Genomic DNA, 24,306 nt, shown 5'->3' on the forward strand with positions numbered 1-24,306 from the left:
CATCATCTGCGAAGTCCAGGTCTTCAAGGGATGAGAAGAGTGTCCATTTAATGCTCTTGGCATGTCTTCTGTTGTACACCGCATTACCCAGTCGATGGCAATGTTGAAGAGGATTGCAGATCAGACACACCCCGTCGTACTCCTGTTTTGACTTCAAAACTGAGCTCACTGTGATCAACACTGCATGTAAAGTTGAAATAGAAGCTTTTGATTACTTTGATTATACGGAAAGGAATTCCATATGCCCACACAATGCACCAGAGGCTGGTCCTGTGAATGCTATCAAAAGCTATATAAAAGTGTTAGGTATTATTAAATATTACTATTGTTTTATTTTATTCTCATAATTGGCTGTAATATCAGAAAATTCCTAGGGAACACTTAAGATTGACCTCAACCTGTGTCTGAATTCTATCACGTGACCATGATAAAGGATCACAGAAAGAATCCTGTTTTCCCTTCCTTGCTAGCTGTCCTACCCTCTTTCAGGGCCCAGTCTTAGGGCTGATGCTGACCTCAGTTTCAGAGGTGTAAATCTGGAGAAACTCCACTCATTTCAGTGCAGTTACTGTAATTTTAAACAAGTACAACTGAGAACAGACTCTAACCCTTACTCTTTAAAACTGCTGTGAAGACTGTTACTCTTGGATTTTAGACAATTATAAACCCCACTGAAAAGTGGGACTTCAAATGTACTGTTCCAGTTGGTTGACTAGTGTGTAAATCTCTGGGGTCACACATATGGTGGTACTCCCAAATCTCCTGACCATTGAAGAAAGCAGCAAGACTATGACTTTTGTAGCAGTAGCTGAACAGCCTGTCTTGCTTGACTCTCTCGTCTCTAGACTCTGAACACTGGCTTTTCCCTGCTCCTACAGCAATTGATCCAACAATAGGAATACAGGTGTGGGACAAGTAGCTCCACTCCTGTTTCAAGCCAGTAAGGATTGGTATTGTTTTATGTGCCCTTGGCTTCAACCTTGAGCACCGATCCCTTATTCATTTGTTAAAGGACTGATATTTTAGGCCTTAACAATATTTTGACACTGTTTTCATCCCAAATTGGGACAAAAAGTCAAACTGTCATATATTTTTTGGGGATGAAAAGTTCTGAAAACAATTGATTTTGGAATGCCAAGAAGCAGTATTTTGACATTTTTGATTTACACAAAATATTAATTGGAACGGATATATTTAGTTTTGAATTGGCATTTCAACTTAAAATGACATTTTAAAGTGAAACGTTTCTGTTCAAATCTACATTTTTAAATGAAATGTTTCCGTTCAAATGGACAGGAAACAAAACTTTTCAATCTTAAATATCACCTTGGGGGAAAAAAATAAAAATTAACATTTTCCTGTGGAAAATGTCAATGTTGATAAAACCACATTTTCATATAAAAAATTTTATTGGAAAGTTTTTGCCTAACTTCATAAGCAATCATGTAAGAATAAATAACAATAGCGTAAAGACAGATGTAATGGATGTCACTGTGCTGTAGTGAAAAATTCTAAGGGTAAAATTTCTGATTGTTTTTTACTAATGTAAAGAATTCTAGACTGACAATTTAAAGAAAAGCTTGACATCAAAGACAGAAGTGCTCCCCTTTTAGCACAATGTATCTGAGTTACAACATTTATTGCTGAAAAGAGATATTGGTGTTCTTAGGAACAAAGAAATCACAAGCAGTAACATCTTTTCTAAAGAGTAAGAATAAGTTCATGAAGGACAGGTTGGCTTCTATTCATGAAACCAGACCTGTAAGCAACCCTTTATAGTCCCAGTTCCTGCAAAATGATGGGAGAAGATGAAGGGGTTGTTGTGTGGCTTGGAAAGAGAGAAAAGGCTCAAAGAATGTACAAAAAGAAAGAAGATCAGAGAGTTAAGGAACAACTATATGATGTGGACAGGTTTCAGAGGGGTAGCCGTGCCTGTCACCATGCGAGGCACTGAATTTAACTATATTATGTGTTATACAGAAGACAAGGAGCTGAAATATGATATAGAAGGCAAGGGGAAGCCAGTGAATTCATATTAGTGATACTCAAAGGGGACTAGCTAGCAGATGTATATTCCTGAACTCTTACGTTTATGTGTAAAATACGAGCCATTCTTTGTCTTCCAGATTAACTGTAAAGTTGAGTTTTCTGACTTTTGTGCATTTAAATTCTCAGATATAACATCAACATATTTTTGTGCATCTTTTCTGTTTTTTTTGTAAAGAAACTAAACAGAGAAACCTCATGTATGCTTAGCTAGTTTCAATAAGTGCAATTTATTCAATATATGGAGTTACAGGCAGACAAATATTTATTATGTTAGTTTCCTTCATTTTATAAAAACACATCTAAAGTGGCCTCTAGGGCATGTGCAAAAATCATTAATATTTGCAAACATACATTCATCAACTGGACTCGTCAATTAATAATAATGGGAAATATCTCAAACTACCTCTTCAGGAATAACCTGGGCCAAAAGATGAGCCTTGTATTATCATGATGTGTCAGTGAACAAAGTTGGGCTTTGTCAAAAGCGTACCTCTCAAAGACATGCTACACATAAAGCCCTGTGTAGGGCCTGATCCAAATCTCATTAGAATCAATGAACTGACTCCAATTGCCTTTAGTGGGCTTTGGGTCAGGCTCTTAAGCTTTGTATGTGGAACTAAAGTGGTTTGCTTTGGTTGAAATTCACCAGAAATTAAATTTCTTCAAACATCCAAAGGCTTGCACTACCAGCCTTCGGTGTTGGTTCACAGGAATAAAGTTGTGCTTCTCAATGTGGGGATACTGCCTCCCTGTAATGTAATGTGATGAATCTGTGACCCAGCATTATGACATGGTATTTCATAAGCTTCCATAATATAGCTGCATCTACAAGCTATGTTTGTAGGATGCAGCATCACCTCCTTGAAATTGTGGCAATCCCCAAAAACACAGGGCTAGTGGTCAACCTTATCAAGCTCTAGTTTCCCTCAAGGACTAAGCCCATGACAAGTCTGAAGTTTTAAAATTCAAACTCTTGAGTCACCCAAATCCAAAAAAATCCCACACTTAGAGACATTTGAATGACATTTTACTAAACTGTTCCAACATTTATCCCCGAATGTCACCTTCTCATGTGGAGTCCCAATTTTGTCTGTTGTGATGGAGGGTTGTGATGTTTGGGGACTACATTCTATGGAAAAGTTTACTAAAATGTCATTCAAATGTTTCTAAGGTGAGGAATTAGACTATTAATATTTATACAACATCTTGCAGGTACTAAGTCAATGTAAATGCTTTATATTATGATTATTGTTGACTCATTTCCTGGGTATAATATGTGTCTGAAACAATATACTTAAAAACTCAAAAAGGGAACAACAAGCACATGAAATAATAGGACAAACAAGCCACATGCTCAGCTTCACAATTCAATCATGCTGCTTTTTCATTGATGCCCTTTCCACAATCCTCTGTGGATTGTCTATTTAGGTCTTAATCTGCATTGAGTCTGATTGTACAGACCCTCTTCTGTCCTAAGGTGTCTGGTGAAGTCAGTGGGATTCCATACATCCACAGGAGTCTGTGCTAGATGATCTAATGCAGGATCCAGACCTTAAACCGTAAACTCTTTGAAGCAGCAGCAATCTTCAAATTGCTTTCCAATGCTTTTTGTGCTGCAGAATATAAACAGATTTATAATAATAATAATAATTAGTAGGGCTGTCAAGTGATTAAAATATTAATTGTGATTAATTACGCAATTAAAAAAAATAATTGTGATTAATCGCACTTTAAAAAAATAATAGAATACCATTTATTTAAATATTTTGGATGTTTTCTACATTTTCAAATATATTCAATTACAACACATAATACAAAGTGTACAGTTTTCAGAGTGGTAGCCATGTTAGTCTGTATCAGCAAAAAGAACGAGGAGTACTTGTGGCACCTTAGAGACTCACACATTTATTTGGGCATAAGCTTTTGTGGGCTAAACCCACTTCATCAGATGCATGGAGTGGAAAATACAGTAGGAAGATATATATATATACAGAGAACATGAAAAGATGGGGGTTGCCATATCAACTCTAATGAAACAAATCAGTTAAAGTGGGCTATTATCAGCAGGAGGAAAACAAACTTTTGTAGTGATAATCAGGATGGCCCATTTCAAACAGTTGACAAGAAGGTGTGAGTAACAGTAGGGGGAAAAATTAGCATGGGGAAATAGCTTTTAGTTTGTGTAATGACCCATCCACTCCCAGTCTTTATTCAGGCCTAATTTGATGGTGTCCACATTGCAAATTAATTCCATCTCTGCAGTTTCTCATTGGAGTCTGTTTTTGAAGTTTTTTTGTTGAAGAATTGCCACTTTTAGGTCTGTAATTGAGTGTCCAGGGAGGTTGAAGTGTTCTTCGACTAGTTTTTGAATGTTATAATTCTTGACGTCTGATTTGTGTCCATTTATTCTTTTGCGTAGAGATTGTCCAGTTTGGCCAATGTACATGGCAGACGGGCATTGCTAGCAGATGATGGCATATATCACATTGGTAGATGTGCAGGTGAACGAGCCCCTGATGGTGTGGCTGATGTGATTAGGTCCTATGATGGTGTCCCTTGAATAGATATGTGGACAGAAGTTGGCAACAGGGTTTGTTGCAAGGATAGGTTCCTGGGTTAGTGTTTTTGTTGTGTGGTTGCTGGTGAGTATTTACTTCAGGTTGGGGGGCTGTCTGTAAGTGAGGACTGGCCTATCTTCCAAGGTCTGTGAGAGTGAGGGATCGTCCTTCAGGATAGGTTGTAGATGCTTGATTATGTGCTTGGGAGGTTTTAGTTGGGGGCTGAAGGTGACGACTAGTGGCATTCTTTATATTTATATTTATTACAAGTGTCTGCACTGTAAAAAGACAAAAGAAATAGTATTTTTCAATTCACCTAATACAAGCACTGTAATGCAATCTCTTTATCATGAAAGTTGAACTTACAAATATAGAATTATGTACAAAAATACTGCATTCAAAAATAAAATAATGTAAAATTTTAGAGCTTGCAGGTCCACTCAGTCCTACTTCTTGTTCAGCCAATCGCTCAAACAAGTTTGTTTACATTTGCAGGAGATAATGCTGCCAGCTTCTTGTTTACAATGTCACCTGAAAGTGAGAACAGGTGTTCTCATGGCACTGTTGTAGCCAGCATCGCAAGATATTTATGTGCCAGAAGCACATTTTTCAACCACCATTCCAGGGGACATACATCCATGTTGATGACGGGTTCTGCTCGAAAACCATCCAAAGCAGTGCGGACCGATGCATGTTCCTTTTCATTATCTGAGTCAGATGCCACAAACAGAAGGTTAATTTTCTTTTTTGGTGGTTTGGGTTCTGTAGTTTCCGCATCAGAATGTTGTTCTTTTAAGATTTCTGAAAGCATGCTCCCTACCTTGTCCCTCTCAGATTTTGGAAGGCACTTCAGATTCTTAAATCTTGGGTTGAGTGCTCCAACTATCTTTAGAAATCTCACATTGGTACCTTCTTTGCGTTTTGTGAAATTTTCAGTGAAAGTGTTCTTAAAATGAACAAAATGTGCTGGGTCATCATCCAAGACTGCTATAACATGTGGTTTGAGCATTGGCCTGCTAAATCCAGGGTTGTGAGTTCAATCCTTGAGGAAGGGATTTGGGGATTTAGTTGGGGATTGGTCCTGCTTTGAGCAGGGGATTGGACTAGATGACCTCCTGAGGTCCCTTCCAACGCTGATATTCTATGATTCTATAACATGAAATATATACAGAATGTGGGTCAAACAGACCAGGGGACATACAATTCTCCCCCAAGGAGTTCAATCACAAATTTAATTAACACATTATTTGTTTAATGAGTGTCATCAGCATGGAAGCATGTCCTCTCAAATGGTGGCCGAAGCATGAAGCGGCATATGAATGTTTAGCATCTCTGGCATGTAAATACCTTGCATTGCTGGCTGCAAAAATGCCATGCAAATACCTGTTCTCACTTTCTGGTGATAATGCTGCCCTCTTCTTATTTACAATATCTCCTGTAAATGTAAACAAACTTGTTTGTCTTAGCAATTGGCTGAACAAGAAGTAGGACTGAGTGGACTTGTAGCCTGTAAAATTTTAGTTTTGTTTTTGAGTGCAGCTATGTAACAAAATATTTTGTACATCTGTAAGTTGCACTTTCAGGACAAAGAGATTGCACTACAGTACTTGTATGAGGTGAATTGAAAAAATACTATTTCTTCTGTTTATCATTTTTACAGTGCAAATATTTGTAATCAAAATATACACTTTGATTTCAATTACAACACAGAATTGCAATTGGTAGTCTCTTGTTTAACTGTGCGATTAAAACTGCGATTAATTTTTTTGAATTAATCGCGTGTTAACTGTGATTAATTGACAGCCCTAAGAATTAGACAATGTGACTTTGCGAAGTTCAGATCAAATCTGTGCTTTGGCCTGTTATGGTGATAGGTCAGAGCTGAATTTGGATCTGGAGCTGAACTTCCCCACTACAGTTCAGAGGGGTCTGGATTCAGTGTTCTGGTTTGGGGTAGACTTCCGTTATATACATATAACTCACATTTATCTGTCAAGGGAAAAGCATCTAAATCCTTCAGCTAGTGGGAGCTTTGGATATAAATATTTTTCCTAGACACATTCTATGTTGGGCGAAACCACCGCATTTTGGAGGAACCGAAACGTGGCTAACAGGGGTTCAGATCAGGGGCACTTGGATGCAACATTTAGGTTCAGATAAGAAGGGTTTGGCTAAGCTGACATTCAGGGTAGCGACGGGGGGGTCTGGGCACGGTGACACTGGGGTGCTGGATGAGGTGCCCTGTGTTCGGATAACAGGGATTCTGATTCAGGCCCGGGATAGCTGGAAAACTGAGACGTGCCCGGGGGTTCGGCCAACTGCCCCTGGGGACAGTCAGGGCCAGGACCTGCCCGTGCGGAGGGCGGTGGGGGGGGTGGCGACCTGTCGCTGTCGCGCTGCTGAGGGGCTCTGCGGAGATGGCTTTGAGGGCACGGAGGGCCCTGACTGAGGCAGCGAGGAGCCGGCCCAGGCTCCTTCTATTTGGTCAGGACCCACGGCCCAGCCCTCCTCGGCCATGCCTGTGCCCGGGCTGTGAGAACGGCCGGCAGGCGGGCTGCCGCGGGGCTGCGCCACTGGCGAGGGGCAGCGCGGACCCGAGTCCTGCCCGCGGCTGGGCCGGGCTCTGACACCGACGAGTTCCAACGGGAGGCCGGGCGCGCGCTGGAGGCAGGCAGCGCGCGTTCCTGCCGGCTGCGGCGGGGCCGCGCGCCGACTGGCTGGCCGGCGGGAGCGCGCAGAGGGAGCTGGGCGGCGGCCATTTTCTCTCCGGAGCCGGCTGAGCCCTAGTGCAAGTGAAGCAGCCGAGCCAGCCCCCCTCCCCCGCACGGAGCAGTAGCTGGTGGTCAGAGAGGAGGGGGCTTGGGGAGGCGGGGGAGCGAGTGGGGGTTGTGTGGGAGGGGGAGCAGCCCCTCCTGGCTGGGGGCAGCCCGGCGGCAGCAGTGGGAGGGAGGCAGCGAAGGTGGCACGGGGGTGGCTGGGTTTGTGCCTCCCCTGGACGGGCAGCGGCTGCCCCTTCCCCAGCCCCGGTCATTGCCCCGGTGCAGCGTCAGCCTGGGAGGCAGCAAGGACGCCGCTCTAGATGGGATAAGCTGTAAACATGTTCAGCTTTGAAGGGGATTTCAAAACCAGGCCCAAGGTGTCTCTTGGAGGAGCAAGTAGGAAGGTAAGAAACGCGGTGGGTCTGTCTGAATTATTGATCGTGTCTGATTTTCCTAGCCTGCCTGTTTTGCCTTTTGCACCCAGCTGCTGGGCCTTCCAAATGGGAGCAGGTGTGACTAAGGGGCAGAAGAAGAAATAGCTCTCCACCCCCATGGATGATGTCTTTGCTCACTTGTTTTGATTTGTTTGTGCTTTAAATCAGGCCACGCACCCCTCAAAGCTCCAGGTGCATTCAAAAGTGAGAGAAATTAGTCCTCCTTGACTCCCCCCCCCTCCAAGTGATCTGATTTGTTGTGGGAACCATGCTTGGAGCAGTTAGTTTCTGGGGCTCTTTGAGTGAAGGGAGATAGTTGGGAACCTCTGTCGTTTCTTTTAAAGTCTTCTTTGAAACACACAACAAAAATCACGCGTCACTGGGATGGGGGAGGGATATACTTGTAGAACTTAAAATTAATGCAAATTCATGGGGCCTCCATCCCAAATGGCTCAGGGTTGTCAGGGCACAGCTTTACCCCTTCCTCGCCGAATTTGCATTCAAACGGCAAACTGAAATCAATGTGTCATGTGGAAAGTTTTTACTCACGAAAGCTTATGCCCAAATAAATCTGTTAGTCTTTAAGGTGCCACCAGACTCCTTGTTGTTTTTGTAGATACAGACTAACACGGCTACCCCCGATACATGTGGAAAGTGAGTAGCAGTCAGTAGGTGCTGTTGCTGTACTAGACTACTGTATCCCACCCACCCCCAGTTTATTGCTTAAAAGGAAGTGAAATGGTTTGGTTAGGGTTAGCTGATTGGGAAGGGTTATAAATAATTTAATTTTGTGAGCCACAGGGTACCCTCAGATCTATAGAGCAAATTCCAAAACAAAGTTTTTGAAGCAATCTGATTGAAAAGGTGTGCCTCCCTTTGGGTCATCAGTTAGATTTGGGTTGCGCTTGTCATGATCGCTGTCATGGGGGGGAGCTGTTTGAGCTCTGATGTAGTGTATTTGTTTTATTGTTCAGTAACATAAATGAAAATATAGATTTGGGGCTGTGCATTATAATCATGTTTCTTGTTGTTCTGGGACTTTTTAGGTTAGGTAGTAAACTTAGAAGTCTGGGCTAATAGAAAATTGTGTTACCCGATATTAAATTCACAGTGAACTTTGCTATCACAGTATTATCTGCTACATATTTTCATAAAGAGAATGTACATCAGAACTGTATTAAGTGTGTGTAACTATTCATCTGAATTATGGAGGAACTATCTTCCTCTGACACTTCTGATGACTAAAAGCCATTTATGGTCATTAGAGCACATACATGGCATTACATTTTTGTATGCCAAAAGTAGAATAAATCTTAATAGTTAAAAGTGGCAATTGGCAGAGCATGCCCTGCTCTTCAGGAATGTATTTTAGGTATTTTACATCCTTTGGCATCAAGTTATGATCGCTAATAGTATCACTTACATAATACGTTTCCTCTTCCAGAAAGGACAAAAAGTATCATAATATCTTCTGATACTATTATTAATTTCTCTAGTTTGTGCAAATTGCAGTTGGATTCCCAATCATGGTGGGAATAATATTTTATAATATGGAATAATATTTTGTAATATGGAATACAGTTTACTAATGTATTCTGAATTAGCACACACAAAAGTTAAATTCCTATAAGGGTAAAGTTGCAAGGGTAAATTTTCAGAAGTAAGGAAATGTGAAAGCCGAAATTGAGTATACAACTCTGTCCCATACAATTTACTTCTGCAATCTGATCTAGATGGGTGGGCCCCGTTGACTTCAGTAGCTGTGCCCTGATGCATGCATCTGCCCACCTAGATCTATTTAGTGTTTGTGTTATCAGTGGGACTACTTACTTGAGTAAAGTTACTCATGGTTTTTAGTATTAATATGGGCACCATAGGAAGCTCTAATATAGATATGTGTTTTGAAGAAAGTACTTACAGCATTTGGTGAAGGTAATAATAGAACTTTATTTGTCATGTCACATGAAAAATACAGATTATCACAATTTCTGCATAACAGGACATGCTATAGTAGACATATTAGTGTGGCAAATATTTGTATAGAGTTAAGGAATTGTGCATCTCACTATTTTTGCTGATACCACATGATAGACTTTTGTGGGGAATTTCCCCATACTAATGGGTTACAAAATCCAAAACCTGTTTCTTGTGTCAACTTTTTCTGAAAGTTTCAACTGTTCTTTGGCATAAACTCTCCTTTCCTCAAGTTGTTTGTACCTTTTTAAAAAAGATACAGTTCAAACCTCTAATCCTGCAAAAGAATCCACCCAGGCAGATCCTGGTACCAGTGCAGAGCTCCATTGAAGTCCAGCCAAGTCCTGTATGGGGCATGGTTCTGCCTAAATTGATACAATTTCAGGATTAGGGTTCAAGTAAATGGTACTGTTTAAGTGTGTAGATAGACTGTCTGCTTCTAAAATTAAGGCCTTGTCTGCTCTAGGAATGTTTTGCTGGTATGGTTATACTGGTATAGCTAAACTGGCAAAACACTTCTAGTGTGGGTTCATAAACTATACTGGCATAAATATAGATATACTGGAGTAAATGTTTCCCACACTAGGCATTATATTGGCATAACTATGTCAATAAAAAAAATCTCTCTCCCTGGCTAACATCTATACTGGTACAACTTTTAACTGTAGACCAGGCTTAAGGGACATTTTAATAGGTCAAGTATCAGAGGGGTAGCCGTGTTAGTCTGAATCTGTAAAAAGTAACAGAAGGTCCTGTGGCACCTTTAAGACTAACAGAAGTATTGGGAGCATAAGCTTTCGTGGGTAAGAACCTCACTTCTTCAGATGCAGGACCCTCTGTTACTTTTTAATAGGTCAATTTATTTGGAAAGGACACTTAGGTATTTGGGCCTAAAAGCTGATTCTTCCTGATAATAGGCCCACACTGTGCTGTACAATGGCAGGTCTTTCTTAAAGGGACACTAAGTTAAAAATCATATTTTAAAAGAAGATTTATTTACTGGGGTTACTAACAGCTTTCTTGACCCAAGATGCTGAATGTAATGTAATTTATCACTATAGTTGTGTAGAGTTGGCTTGGGCACTGAAAATAGACTAGTTCAGTTTTGCTGTAGATCATTTTACTTTTTGGTTCATTTGCATTAATATAATCTGGAATGTAATTTTTTAAGGGAAATGTTTAAATCCAGCTAAAGTCTTTTAACTGACCTAAAAAATCTTTAATTTTTGTTTTAGGTTTCATTAAACCTCTTGATTGCTAGAAAAAAAATTGTTCCTAATATTACAGTACCTGAGAGAGTTCCTTTGAAGATTTCAATTGTAATATTTTTGTAATTTTTTAAATGTTTCATAGTAAATAAACCTGTGCATGCATGGTATCTTCTATCAAAGGGCCTGCAAACACCACTGGTAGTGTTTACTTCCATGCTTAGTCCCATTTACTTCAGTAGGACTAGTCATACTAGTTGTGTATTTGTTTGCAGGATCAGCTATTATCCATGCGGATTTATTTAGAATTAGATGACCAGTTGGTTTATTTTCATTTTTTGTAGTGTCTTCCTACAAAGCGCACTGGTACCCTGGCTTTTGAGACCCTTTGAATATCACTGTTAGTTTCAGTTTTCATTTAACTATTACAATAAGTTTCTAGGCCTCTTCATTTGAAAGGTAGTCTTCAAACTGAAAATTGATTGTCAGGGTTGAGAGTTGAAGAAAAATCCTCATAACATTATGAGTTACTTGTGGATAACCTTCTCCACTTACTCCAGAGCTTGTTTTTGAGGTCTAAAAGGCTTGCAGCTACAGAACCTCTGATTTGGGGGAGAAAGAGTTGGTTTGGGAAGTGATGGGCCAAAGAATCACTTTGCTGACCTGCTGCAAAAATCTTTAGGCTGTCCTTGATTTCAATTAAAAACTGCTTTAAATACTTCGGATTAATTAAGGTCAGACCTACAGTACTGGCCAATTGTCAAGGTTGGTCAACTTTTACCCTCAACAGAAACTTGGGTCCTAAACCTGCAACTGCATCCATGTTGTCCCTGTATGGAATCCCATTGAAGGTAAGGGACTTTGCATGGGAGTAGGGATCTGCCTATGAGAGCTCTTTGCAGGGTAATGACATTTTGTAATACTTGGCAGGACAAACTGTTAAAAGGGACACTGTCAATACAAGCTTATCCCAAAATGTAGAATTTGTAAAACAGACTTTTATAAAACTTAAGCCCATTAAATATTATCATAATTTAAAAAACAACAAATAATCCAACACCTGTTTTAAAATAAATATTCCCCTGCAGTGTTTGTAACTCAGATATTTCAGTACCACAAAACTGAAAGTGAAACTGACTTCATTGATATTTTATTTATTAAATTGATGCTTGGAGAAATGAGAAAAGTTAACAAAGCTTAAATAGTGTCAAGTAAATTTGACTTTTAAAATTCTTTCAATTTCAATAATCTGAGGTTTTTAATAATGAACTAAGAAATTTGTTCACATAATATTGGTATGACTTTTTACATTGACAACATCACTTTAAGAATGAGGATTCTTGTATTTTTTTAATAGGAGGTACACTGTTAGGATCTAGAGAAGGTCCTTAGCTTGCATAATATAGTCTGCACGTGGAATGACTCACTAGGAAATAAACAGAAATTGGTGAGCTAAACAGTAGGATTTAGGGCCCCAGTACTGCAATGTGATCTGAACAGGCACAGGGATCTGCTGGTATAGATTTTATTGTGGGATCTGGATTTACAATTATATATATCTGTAAGAATTATAGAATTGTGGGATCTGTTTGAATGAAAAAAAAAAAGTGATATGTGACACAACTGGTTTATTGATTGAAAACTTTTCATCCTTTCAGAAAGGAAGTCAATCTATTTTTTTCTTTAGAAATGCATTTTACAAGAAAGAAAATGTTTTATATTGCAGTTATAACTGTGCGCCAGATCACTATTAAATGACCAGATCCTAGGGCTTTAGATTATGTGATTAAAATGTGTGTTATGGGTGTTGGTACCCTGGGAAAGGATTACACTGCTTTATTATATCTGCAAATGGTACAGCATTGGCAGACCCTTATGCAAAGGTGGAGTCCAGACTCCAACTGGTATAAGGTTCTGCCCATACCAATACTTCTGAAATATTGAGGCCTAAGTTTTGCAGCAGACTACACTGTTTCCACTGTATAGATTTGGAGTTCAGAGGTAATGCTGTTTAAGTATTCTTATCTCACCAGGGAAACCTTAGAAACAATTTATTAATACATATATTTTCTGGGGGGTTTCTTCCTTCTACTTCATGGGGAATTTTCCTCATCCTTAAATTGAAGCTACAAATTATGAAGTGATAGTTAAGGTTGCAGAAGATATTTCATTCTAACCTGTTATTCTCAATCCTTTGGTACTTTTTCAAAATTTGGGCTGAAATTTCTAATCTTAAAGATGAACTTTTTTTCTGTAAGTTTCAGAAAAATTGGACAAGACACTTAGTTATCAGGCTGTGGAAAACATACATCTTTCCAGTTTTGATATAATAAATCAAATAACATGCTGCTAAAAACTATAACCTGTTGTTTACTTATAATACAGTAGAGCCTGAGGCTCCAGTCAGGTCAGGGCCCCATTGCTATACAGACATATAGTAAAGACAGTCCCAGCCCCAAAGAGTTTACAAACTTAAGTTCAGATTGGTAAACAGGTCCATGTGGATCGATCATCATGTCCTTGTGGAGTCTCAGTGAAGTCAGTGGAGCTTTACAAGACATCAAAGTTGTATGGGTTGATGAACTTGTAGGAAAGTTACTTGCATAAACGAAGGATTGAGGTTTAAGTTTGTAAGCAACTGGGAAATACATATTACTCTCTGAAGAGTTGGTAATAGTGCTAATATCCTAGGGTAAAATCCTGGCCTCACTGAAGTCAATGACAAAACCCCCACTGACTTTAGTAGGACCAGGATCTCATTCCTGATAGACCATCTCTTTGACCTTTTTAGATCCATGAACCCATAAAGTTAAGTCTTCGGATTGGTGAAATCATTTTTTACATTACAGTGGAGCATATTTTCTACAGTACAGAGGAGCAAAATGAGGAGAAGGAAACATTTCTAATTTTGAATTTTCTTGTTTATTGTGTATTGGTGTTTCTGATGGCCACTCAATAACATACTTACTTCTGTTTTCTAAAGCACATATTATCAATTGGTATCTTATTGGGTGGATTTGATTTAAATCAAATTGATATAAATCATGATTTAAATCACTAGTCAGGAAGACTCGATTTAATCGTGGATTTCTATATAAAAGTGCATTCTGGAATATGCTGCTCAAACAGTTTCACTTTTGTTTCTACTGCCTGTCTCTCCCTTCTCACATTTATCTCCAGACTTCTTCTCCTTGTCCAGATCTATTCCGCCCTCACCAATCTTGTATTCATTGAACTTTTTGAAACTTTGCACTTTTAGAGAGAGGCAAGGGATTGACTGTGCACAAATTTGCAGAGGGACAGTAGGGTTGAGGTCTGTTATTTCTCACCTCTATATATTATTTATTTAAAAACATTTTTGCTGTTAACAAGCATGTTATCTCTGGAGACACAAATCCACAGTTTGAGAACTGCAAAACTAAGCATCTCTGATGGTAACTTCTACACTGAGCACTTAGACCCATTGGGTAGATAGAAAGATTAACCTAAATAATCTATACAGAAGCCCCTGGAACTCCATAAGATTGAGTCCATAATCAATGAACTATTGGAACTCATTTACAAATTTTTTCTTAAACATTACATGAATATATTATCTCGTACTATAGAATTAGAATTTATAATCCCTATTCCATGCTGAGATATCTTTGAGCTATAATGTTAATATAATTAAAACTATCTTATCTTTAGATAGGTTTTTTCTCAAAAAGCATTTTATAAAAAAATCCAATTTAAATAAAAAAAATCTGATTTTTTTTTATTTTATTTTTTTAAAAATCATTGATTTTTATCCACCCTGGTATCTTACTTAATACACCAATGAAACTGCAAGCTTTCTCTTGGTGTATAATGCAATGCAGCCAGTTTTTTTAAATTATCAGCTTGCCATTTCTAGGTTTTAAAATGTAATTGGTGAACCTTGTGAAGGCCTTACACTCAACTTCATGGCTGTATGTAATGCAATAACTTTTGAATGCCACATCTAATCAATTCCAAAATTTTAGGGAATGTTCTCAGCACCAGCGGACAGAACCTTATTGATTTTAGGGAAAATTGAAACTGAAGGAGGAAAAATGGAGGACAGATGGCGCCCCTGCCATCTGAGTAGCACAGCCACATCTTTAGGCACCTCTGCAATTGTCTATAGATCAAACTGGTTGATGGCACCAGTAATGCTTCCCAGCATAACAACCCCCCCCCATTTCATCTCGGCTTATCCTCCCAGTAGAGTTTAACATGTCGACACCCTGAATGTCTTATCTCCCAGACAGAAAGAAGAAGAATGACAGTAGAATCTGTGGGGATTTAGGGCATGCACACAACTCCTAGCTGGGGGGCGACTGGGGGACCCTGGTATAGGAAGGGGGGGGATAGGGGCATACAGACCTTCTAGCATGGGTGAAAGTATGATTGGGGGGCAGACAGAGCCTTGGGCTTGGGGAGGAATAGGGGCGCACAGAACTTCTGTCCCAGGAGACTGGAGGGACTTGCAGGGAGTTTTTGAAACGGAGGGGGAAGGGACAGTGGCAGACAGAGTTTTGAGGGAGTGGTGGTTGTGTACATGTAAGCGGGGGGGGGGGGGGGGGGGGGGAATGGTCCCGCCATTGTGGGGAAATTCCCTGGCTTCTGCACTGCTCCGGTGAAGTGGACTAGCGATAGGATCTGAGTTCTCGCTCCCACTTCCTTTACCCAGAGGCCTCCCTGCCCTTGAGGACTCCCCTTCCACTCTCCTGTCTGGCAGAGTCCTCGTAAACCCCGACAAGGCTGGACCCAGGATTCCTGGGGGTCTCGACCCCCAACCCTGCTGTGGTCACCCAGAACAGGGGCTAGGGTGTCCCCACTTCGGGGTACTCTCTTTGCACTGGGCACCTCCCTGACCCACAGATCATTTCATACAATTTAAAGCAAATACAAGTTGTTTAACAATTAATTTAAAAAAAGAATAAGGAAAAATGGGAAAAGTTAAAGGAAAACACATCACCCTGCTCTGTGGCAGGGAACATCACAACCAGTGTCTCTGGAACGTCAGGGCAGTTCACAGTCTGTTCCTTGTAGGTCCCAGCCTCCTTCTCAGGCCCTGGCTGTGCTGCAGAGACACTGCGGGTTGGACACTTGCTCTGGCGGTGGCCACACGCTCTCAGGCTCTAGGTGGCAGGACCCTTTTTCCCAGCGTTGCCCCCGCCCTGACAGGGTTACGATCGCCCTCCAAGTCTGGCCTGCAGAGCCTCTTGGCTGAGGTGTCTCCCTGCGCTGGGCCTGCTGCCCAGGGTCCCCCTCCCCTCCCCAGCTGCTCCCCGCACCCAGCTCCGGACTGCTCCAGCCCCAGCTCCAGCTCCACACTGCCTCAGCACGGCTGCTGCTGCTGCTCTGCCTTCAGCTCCCTGGGCTACTTCTCTGGCCTCTCTGGCTCTGGTTGCTACAGCTCTGCTCTGCAGGCTGCTTCTGTGACTCTGCTCCCAGCTCTGACCTGCTTCCTGGCTGCTTGTCTGGCCCCTCTGGCTCCGCTTGCTGCAGCTCTGCTCTCTCTGGGCTGTGCTCTGGCTTTGGGGCTGCAGCTCTGCTTCCAGCAACTTAGCTCAGGCCCCTGCTCTCTCCTTAGCTCGGCCCCACTCTGTCTGACTCAGGCCATTCCAGTTCACACGGAGGACGGGACCCCCCTCGCCTCCTGACTCCCTGATTAGCCTGCCCGCCCTGTCAATCAGGCTGATCTGGAGCATTGGCCTCTCCCCATTGTTCCCTGGGACTGTTAGTCTCAGGCTCCTGATTTCCCATCGACCCTTCCCCTTTTAGTGCTGGGAGCTAGCCAACCAAAACACCCCCACTGAACGTTAGTAAGGGGGCAACAGTCCTCTTACATATAGTAAGCATGGCCTACAGAAGCTACAAACTATGTTATCCCCTGGTATTTTAAATGTTACTTTAAAAAAGTGTCTCTTCCGCTGTCATCACTGATTTTCTTGCCATGAGCCTTTCTTTTTATAATATGCTCTGTGTCCTCTGCCTGCTTCCTTCACTTCTCTGTTTCTCTGCTCTCTCCTTCAACTTTCTTGCCTGTGTCATTGTCTTCATCTGCTCTTCTGTTTTGTCTGTCCCATTTTGTCTTTGCATATCTATTTTTTGTCGTCTTGCTTCTGTCTGTCCTTGTGCATTGTCTACCTTTCTTCTGCTTAGCTCTGCTCCGCTTATCTGCTTCCTGTGCTTGATAAGTGAAATGTACAGGATTCCAGATGTCTGAAGCTACTGTCTACTTTCACTTCAAAATGTGGGACTCTTTCATGCTGTACTTACCTGCCTCTAGGACTGCATCATATCAGGTTTTTGATTTTTCTTGGCTGGTACAACAGCCACTTGTGTGGTCATAAAGGGCTTCTGAAACTCAACTTTCCCAGGCTCAGTATACTACATCTGGGGAGCCTGCAAAAATGGCTACTGGCAACCTTTGCTGCAGGGGAGAGTGGCCTCAGCTCTGATTCTCCATTGGAAGAAAGAATGGGTGGAACAGAGATTATTATTTATTAAGTGCTGACATTGTGCTCCATGCTGCATGAAACACACAGACACAGTCCATGCCTTAAGTGTGAAGAAGAACTGCCAGCTGGCCTGTCTCTCCACTTACCTTTTTTAGGGTGCAGTGGTAAATCCGTCTCTCTGCATAACTTCCCTCAGTAACGATATGCAGTGTATGATAAATATGTAAGGACAGTCCCTCTAAAGATAGCAGTGCAAATCAGTGACATGCAGGAGAGGACAGGAATGCTGTTTTCCAGATTTTGTTTTTCATTCAATTGTTGCAATGATGGAGATTTAAACTACACATATTTGATCTGCATATTTGATAATGGTGAAGGGTTCAAGGGTTTCTTTTATTCATAAGTCACAGAGATCTTTAAGGTTGCCAGCCTCTTTTTCTGGCTTCCTTACACTCTTCTCTCCCCAGGTTTATTCTTCCTCTTTCCTCCACTGCATCTGCACCTCTCCTTGTCTTCTTGCTTGGGCCACACCCAGCCTAAAGACTCTTTGATTTAGACCTGTTGGAGAAAAACTTCCACACCCCTAAGGGGCCAAGGCAGGAACTGCTGCTACACGCTCCCTGCATCTGTGCCCTCCAAATGTGGAGCAAACATGAGAATGCAATTGAGAAGTGGCTGGCTGACTGTCCAGCAAGGAAGTGAGGTGGAGCAGCAGCATCTGATAGATGCTCAGAAACAGCAGCAATGAGGCAGAAAAGCAGGGAGGTAGCATGAGAGGGAGATGATTTTGGAGCCCACTGCAGAGTTAAAACCTAGGTGACTGTCCATTGTGCCAGTAGCTCAGGCCAGTGCTGTATGCCAGGGGAGGGAGTTAAAAACATCATCTAATATCTATCAGCAAACTAGTTGACACCCTAGATGAAAGAAGCCAAATATGACTCAGCACTAGTAATGAGACTGCAGAAATCCACAGTTATATTAGTTTCTGACTGACTGATTCTGTTGACTACTGTGATAGATTTTGTAACTGCTATTGGAACTTCCTCTACTCTGTTCTTCCCCCGGTGTGCTAATTCTAAATGCAAAAGCAAAGAAATATAACTAGATAGATAAAGATGCACTTGAAATACGAATAATTACTGAGATTTTCCCAAAAAATTGTTAGTCATAGAGCATGCATGTTAGAATTGGAGTAGCTGACTTACCAGGTCTTTGTTTACTGCTTCTTTATGGAATCACATTTTTAAAAATGTCTTAAGTGATGAGTCTTCCACCACTTGCCTTGGGGGGTTATTTCACAGCTAAACAGATCTCACAGTGAAAAAGGTTTTTCTGATTTTCATTATAAATGTACCCTTTAATCTTAGTTTTAACTCCATTATACTGATGTTTAAAACTCAAATAATTGGAGATTTATTGTCTCCCTTCCCCTTTGGTCATTGGTTAGCCAGGCTGTACGCATCTAATTGTTCTGTTTGTTCTCTGAAAGTTAGTTCGTCCATGATATCTAGTTTATACTCTCAAAATTAAAGAATATTTGAATACTGTAACTTTAAGTATTTATACAATATTGGATCAAGAGCATTAATTTTATTTTTTATTTTTGTAAGTATATTAGTTTAGACAAGTGTTCACTCAAGTGTGAGGAAATGGACTATTAACATGGCAGTCCATTAATCATTAGTTTACTGAAACTGAAAGGGCCATAAAGGGAGGAGTGGGGGGAAGCAGACTAAGGAGAATATGGTTTTGGACCTCCACTCCCTCTTGCCATTTTTTCCTGTCCGTGTATCTCTTTTCAACCCATTTTTCATGTACTGTGGCTGTGTCTTTCCCATTTCCCTCTCTTCATCCCTCACCCACTCACATTCATCTTTAGCCAGGTATGTCTTCCTTTTTCTGTTTGTCCTGTTTTTCCCTCCAGCCCTGAAATATGAGAAATTACAAGTGTACATGTTTCAGAGCAGGACCGTTTGCTTATTGGTTCTGTCTGCAGAGTGAAACAGATGGACAGGTAGGTGGTGTCACTGGGATTGAGTTTCTGTGCAGGAGTTTGATACTAAGAATGTTTCATCAAGCGCCAAAGCTAGTAGTCCACTGGATATCAATTGCTAGAAAAGAGGTAACCTGTAAGGGTATATCCTGAACACTCAAGTTATCAGTTAATTCATACTTGGTTCATGCTATCAAAATTACCCTTTTATATACTTAATTCATGACTTATTATTAATTTCAGGGTTTTTTTACATGATGTAATCAGAAACTTTTACTGTGCCAGTGTGAGAGGCCTCCTTTCCAGTTGAATGGCTTTTTTTTTTAAATCTATCTAAGATCTTTTTATTATCTTTTTTTATTGTGTTTAAAATATGTGGAAACAGTTCTCTTTGGAGACCAGTGACTGTAATGGTGTCTTTGGAAAATAAAACACTGTCTTTAGAGGAATAGGTGGTCAGACTGGCAGAGACCCTGAGGGTATTTTGCCTTCCTCTGCAGTGTGGGGCCTGGGTCACTTGCTGGTTTGAACTAGAGTAAATGGTGGAATCTCTCTAACTTGAAGTTTTAAAATCAGGATTTGAGGACCTCTGTAACTCAGCCAGAGGTTATGGGCCTATTACAGGATTGAGTGGGTGAGGTTTTGTGGCCTGCGATGTGCAGGAAGTCAGACCAGATAATCCTGATGGTCGTTTCTGGCTTTGAAGTCTGAGTCTAGAGCAGGGGAGGGCAAACTACGGCCCGTGGGCTGGATACAGTCCGTCAGGGCTTTCAATCCGGCCCACGGGATTTCTAGCCCCGTGGCGCAGCGAGGCTAAGGCAGGCTCCCTGCCTGTACTGACCCCGCACTGCTCCCAGAAGTGCCAGCACCATGTCCCTGCATTCCCTGGGGGAGGGAGGGTGCAGAGGGCTCCGTGCGCTGCCCTTGCCTGCAGGCACCATCGCCCGCAGCTCCCATTGGCTGAGAACAGGGAACTGCGGCTTTCAACTCCCATTGTCTGCCATGGGAGTTGAGTGCTCTGCACATCATAGGTTCAGATAGTTAAGTCTTTTGAACCAGTAATAGATACATCTATACTGTGGGGGGAAAAAGTGATTTTTTTTATATAAGAATGTCAAAATATTCTTCTTGAAGACAATATGTTAAGACCATTTGTTGACATCTCACACCATGTTTTGTGGGGATAGAGGAAGCCTAATGATTTTGTGATTAAGGCAGAAAGGACTGGGACTCGGGTCTCCTGGTTTTGCCACAGACCTTGGAAAAGTCACTTGTTCCCAAACAAGTACTAAGCATATGCATAACATGCTTAAAGTTACACACCTTTTTAAGTGCTTTGCAGGACTGGGTAATTAATCTTTCTCTCTTTGCCTCAGGATTCCATCCGTAAAATAGGGATAGTATTTCCCTAACTTACAGGGAGGTGTTCCGAATATAAATTTGTTAATGTTTGTGAACCTTCAGATGGATGGTGATGGGGGCCATATAAATGGGTAGGCAGAAGTAGATAGTTAATATCAAATGTAATTGCATCAGATCTGGGCCCATAACGGTGAAAATGCTAATAGGTCACTTTTCTTGAACATGGAATATATTCTGTACTGTGAACCATTTAAAAGTATGTATTGCTTTATACAAATACCTGAACTTTTGAGTGAAAACACTACAGCGATTTTTTTTTTGTCCCCTCTAGGAAGAAAAGGCTTCTCTTCTGCATCGTACCCAGGAAGAAAGGCGAAAACGAGAGGTAAAATAGAGATAGTATCATGGAAAACAGCTTCCATGTTCGCTGTAATTTTGTTCAGCTTGATGATAGTTACACTTTGAAATCTTGTACTTCAGTAGAGTTTTACTTGAAATTATTCTATAGGTTTTTTTTCCCAGTTTGTGAACTTTCTATGTACATTTTGTTCTTCCATATATCAGAATCAACAGAAGCATTTAAACTTTTCCCCCCAGATTTCCCTGATATGAATATTCTTCTATAAGAACTACTTAAAAAAAAAAAAAAAAAGAGGATGTAGTGTCTGATGCAATGCCCATGGAAATCAATGGGAGTTTTGCCAATGACTTCAATGAGCATTGAATCAGGCCCTTAATGGAAAAAGGAATTTATATGGCTAGGAATTTTCTCCTTATGCCTCCCTCATCCCCGATGCTTCCGGACTGGGACTCAGGAGACCTAGGTTCTATACCAGACTCTGCCACTGGCCTCTTCCCTTTCTCTGCCACTGTGCCTCAGTTTCCCCATCTGTTAAAAGAGAATGATGCTGACCTCCTTTGTAAAGTACTTTGAAATCTACTGATGAAAAATGCTCTGTAAGGACTAGGGATGATGATGATGATGATGATGATGCTTGAGCCTGCAATTAAATCATTATCCTGTGTTGGTGACATTAGTCTGCAGCCATAATTAATTACTCCAAAATCACCTATGAAAAGAATGTAAAGGGAACAGTGAAAATACCATTTTCCAAACATAGTTGTCTTTAATGAACAAACTTGGCAATAAAATGATACCAAGTAAGTGGAAAATGAAAGGATTCATTTTTGTTTGATCTTCCCCCTATTTTAAAAGGGGGTGAAAATACCCCTTTAAGTTTAGATAATTGGTCTCAGACAACAATGTGTACCTGAATAGTTTTCATGCTGATAAAGAACATAAACAAGAACATTTACATAAACAAGAACATTTGACTCATAAACCTGTGCTTTGTTTTTTTTGAGAGACTGCTAACAAGTTCTATTGTAATTCACTATTTTTTATATTAGCTACTGGGTTTTGAGATCTAAAAGGATCTGATTTTTAAGTTGGATATACAATTATGTACTGAATTTACACATGCAATTTGATATCTTGTATCTTAAATTACTACTCACATTTATGATCTGCCAATCCTTACCAACATGCAAAAGTACTATTATGTGTTTCAGAAATTTTTTGCTGAGTGACAAGTGGCTAACACACTCATTCAGCTGCTAATACTTGCACCAGAAACAAAGTACCGTGTATGGGTATATTATAGGCATATACTTTGTGTATGTATTGCACAAATGTGTGTATAATGTGTATATCCACTAGGGCTGCCGATTAATGGCAGTTAACTCACACGATTAACTCAAAAAAATTAATTATGATTAATCGCACTGTTAAACAATAGAATGCCAATTGAAAATTATTAAATATTCGTGGATGTTTTTCTACATTTTCAAATATATTCCCACAGCTCCCATTGGCTGGGAACGGCGAACTGCAGCCACTGGGAGCTGCGGGCTGCGGTGCAAATGTAAACAAACAGTCTGGTGGCTCTCCAACAGATTACCCGGACGGGATCCAAGTAGCCCACCACTGCTCTAAAGTTTTACATTGTTTTATTTTTTAATTCAGATTTTTTTTGTACATAATTCTGTATTTGAATGTTCAACTTTCATGATAAAGAGATTGCATTACAGTACTTGTATGAGGTGAATTAAAAAAACAGTTCTTTTGTTTTTTACAGTACAAATATTTTAATCAAAAATAAATATAAAGCAAGCAGTGTACACTTTCTATTTTGTGTTGTAATTGAAATCAATACATTTTCAAATGTAGAAAACATCCAAAATATTTAAATAAATGGTATTGTATTATTGTTTAACAGTGTGATTAATCGCATGATTAATTGTGATTAATTTTGTTAATCGCTTGACAGCCCTAATCTCCACATATATTAGTTTTACAGTATGAAAGAAAAGTCCCTTTTTAGAAGTTTTTTTTATAAAGAATGAGTCCTTTGAGAATAAAATCAGTTACAGCTTTGAAAAAATGCATGCAATGAAATCTCAGTTGTGGCCTCAGACTTCAAACACTCGTAATTATGGGTCACTAATTGACAATTATGTATTCAAGGATGAAATCCATACCTGCAGAGAGGGAAAATATATCTGCCTTGCTTCATAATTTCACCGGACAAAAGACATATATATATATATATAGACACACACTAAAAGTTTTAAACAAACAATTTAATACTGGTACACAGTGATGATGATTGTGAAGCTTGGTTGAAGTGGAGGAGTCAGAGGGTGGGATATTTCCCAGGGAATGCCTTATTGCTAAATGAACTAGCAATTGACTGAGCCCTCAAGGGTTAACTCTCACACTCTACAAGGCAGCAGGAAAGGTGGGAGGGCAGACAGAGACACATACCCTGTGTGTGAGAGAAAAAATGCGCATTTCTCCTTTAAGTAGCTGACCCCAGGCTTAAGTACACTGCCTTGTTAATTAAATCAGCTTGCTGAGACTGCAGCTACTGCCTAGAAGCTCTCTCCATTGTGTGTCCCCCCTGCTCTATGGAAGATGGGGTAAGCAGGGTGCAGGGGGAGGGAGAGACACCCTGACAGCCCCCCTAGTCCCCTTTCCCCCCCCCCGTACAGCAAGCAGGAGTCTCTGGGAGCAGCTCCAAGTCAGAGGGCAGGAGCAGCACATGGCAGTGGGGGAAGAGACAGCTGCTGCACAGGAACTTAGGGGAGGGGGGAGCTGATGAGCGGCTACTGGTCCACCCTTGTTCCAACCACCCACCAGCTAGCTGCAACGGGCTGCTCTTCCTGCGAGCAGTGGACAAAACAGGCAACGTTAGAAGGGAGCATTTCACAACTTTAAACGAGCATGTTCCCTAGTTGATCAGCAACTTAACATCTTTCAGAGTAGCAGCCGTGCATCGAAACAATGTTAACCGGGATGACTTTAAGTGAGGAGTTCCTGTACTGAAGTCAGGCTTACAGGCCTGTAATTGCCGGGATCACGTCTGGAGCTCTTTTAAAAAATTGGTGTCACATTAGCTATCCTCTAGTTATCTGGTACAGAAGCTGATTTAAATGA

General features: G+C 40.8%; 1 protein-coding gene across 2 annotated transcripts in view; it reads left to right on the forward strand.

The window, feature by feature from the left end:
• Positions 1 to 7,296: 7,296 nt before the first annotated feature.
• The window catches only part of UBE3C (ubiquitin protein ligase E3C), a 179,469-nt gene continuing 162,459 nt past the window's right edge, over positions 7,297 to 24,306 (forward strand). The window contains exons 1-2 of one of the 2 annotated variants that reach the window (XM_008162984.4): positions 7,297 to 7,770; positions 21,139 to 21,192. In XM_008162984.4, coding sequence (XP_008161206.1) covers positions 7,705 to 7,770; positions 21,139 to 21,192 — 120 coding nt within the window. In that variant the 5' untranslated portion in view covers positions 7,297 to 7,704. The remainder of the gene's footprint in view (positions 7,771 to 21,138; positions 21,193 to 24,306) is intronic. The other variant, XM_065582755.1, reaches the window with a different exon arrangement.

This window comes from Chrysemys picta, chromosome 2 (assembly GCF_011386835.1).
Source record: "Chrysemys picta bellii isolate R12L10 chromosome 2, ASM1138683v2, whole genome shotgun sequence".
NCBI lineage: Eukaryota > Metazoa > Chordata > Testudines > Emydidae > Chrysemys > Chrysemys picta.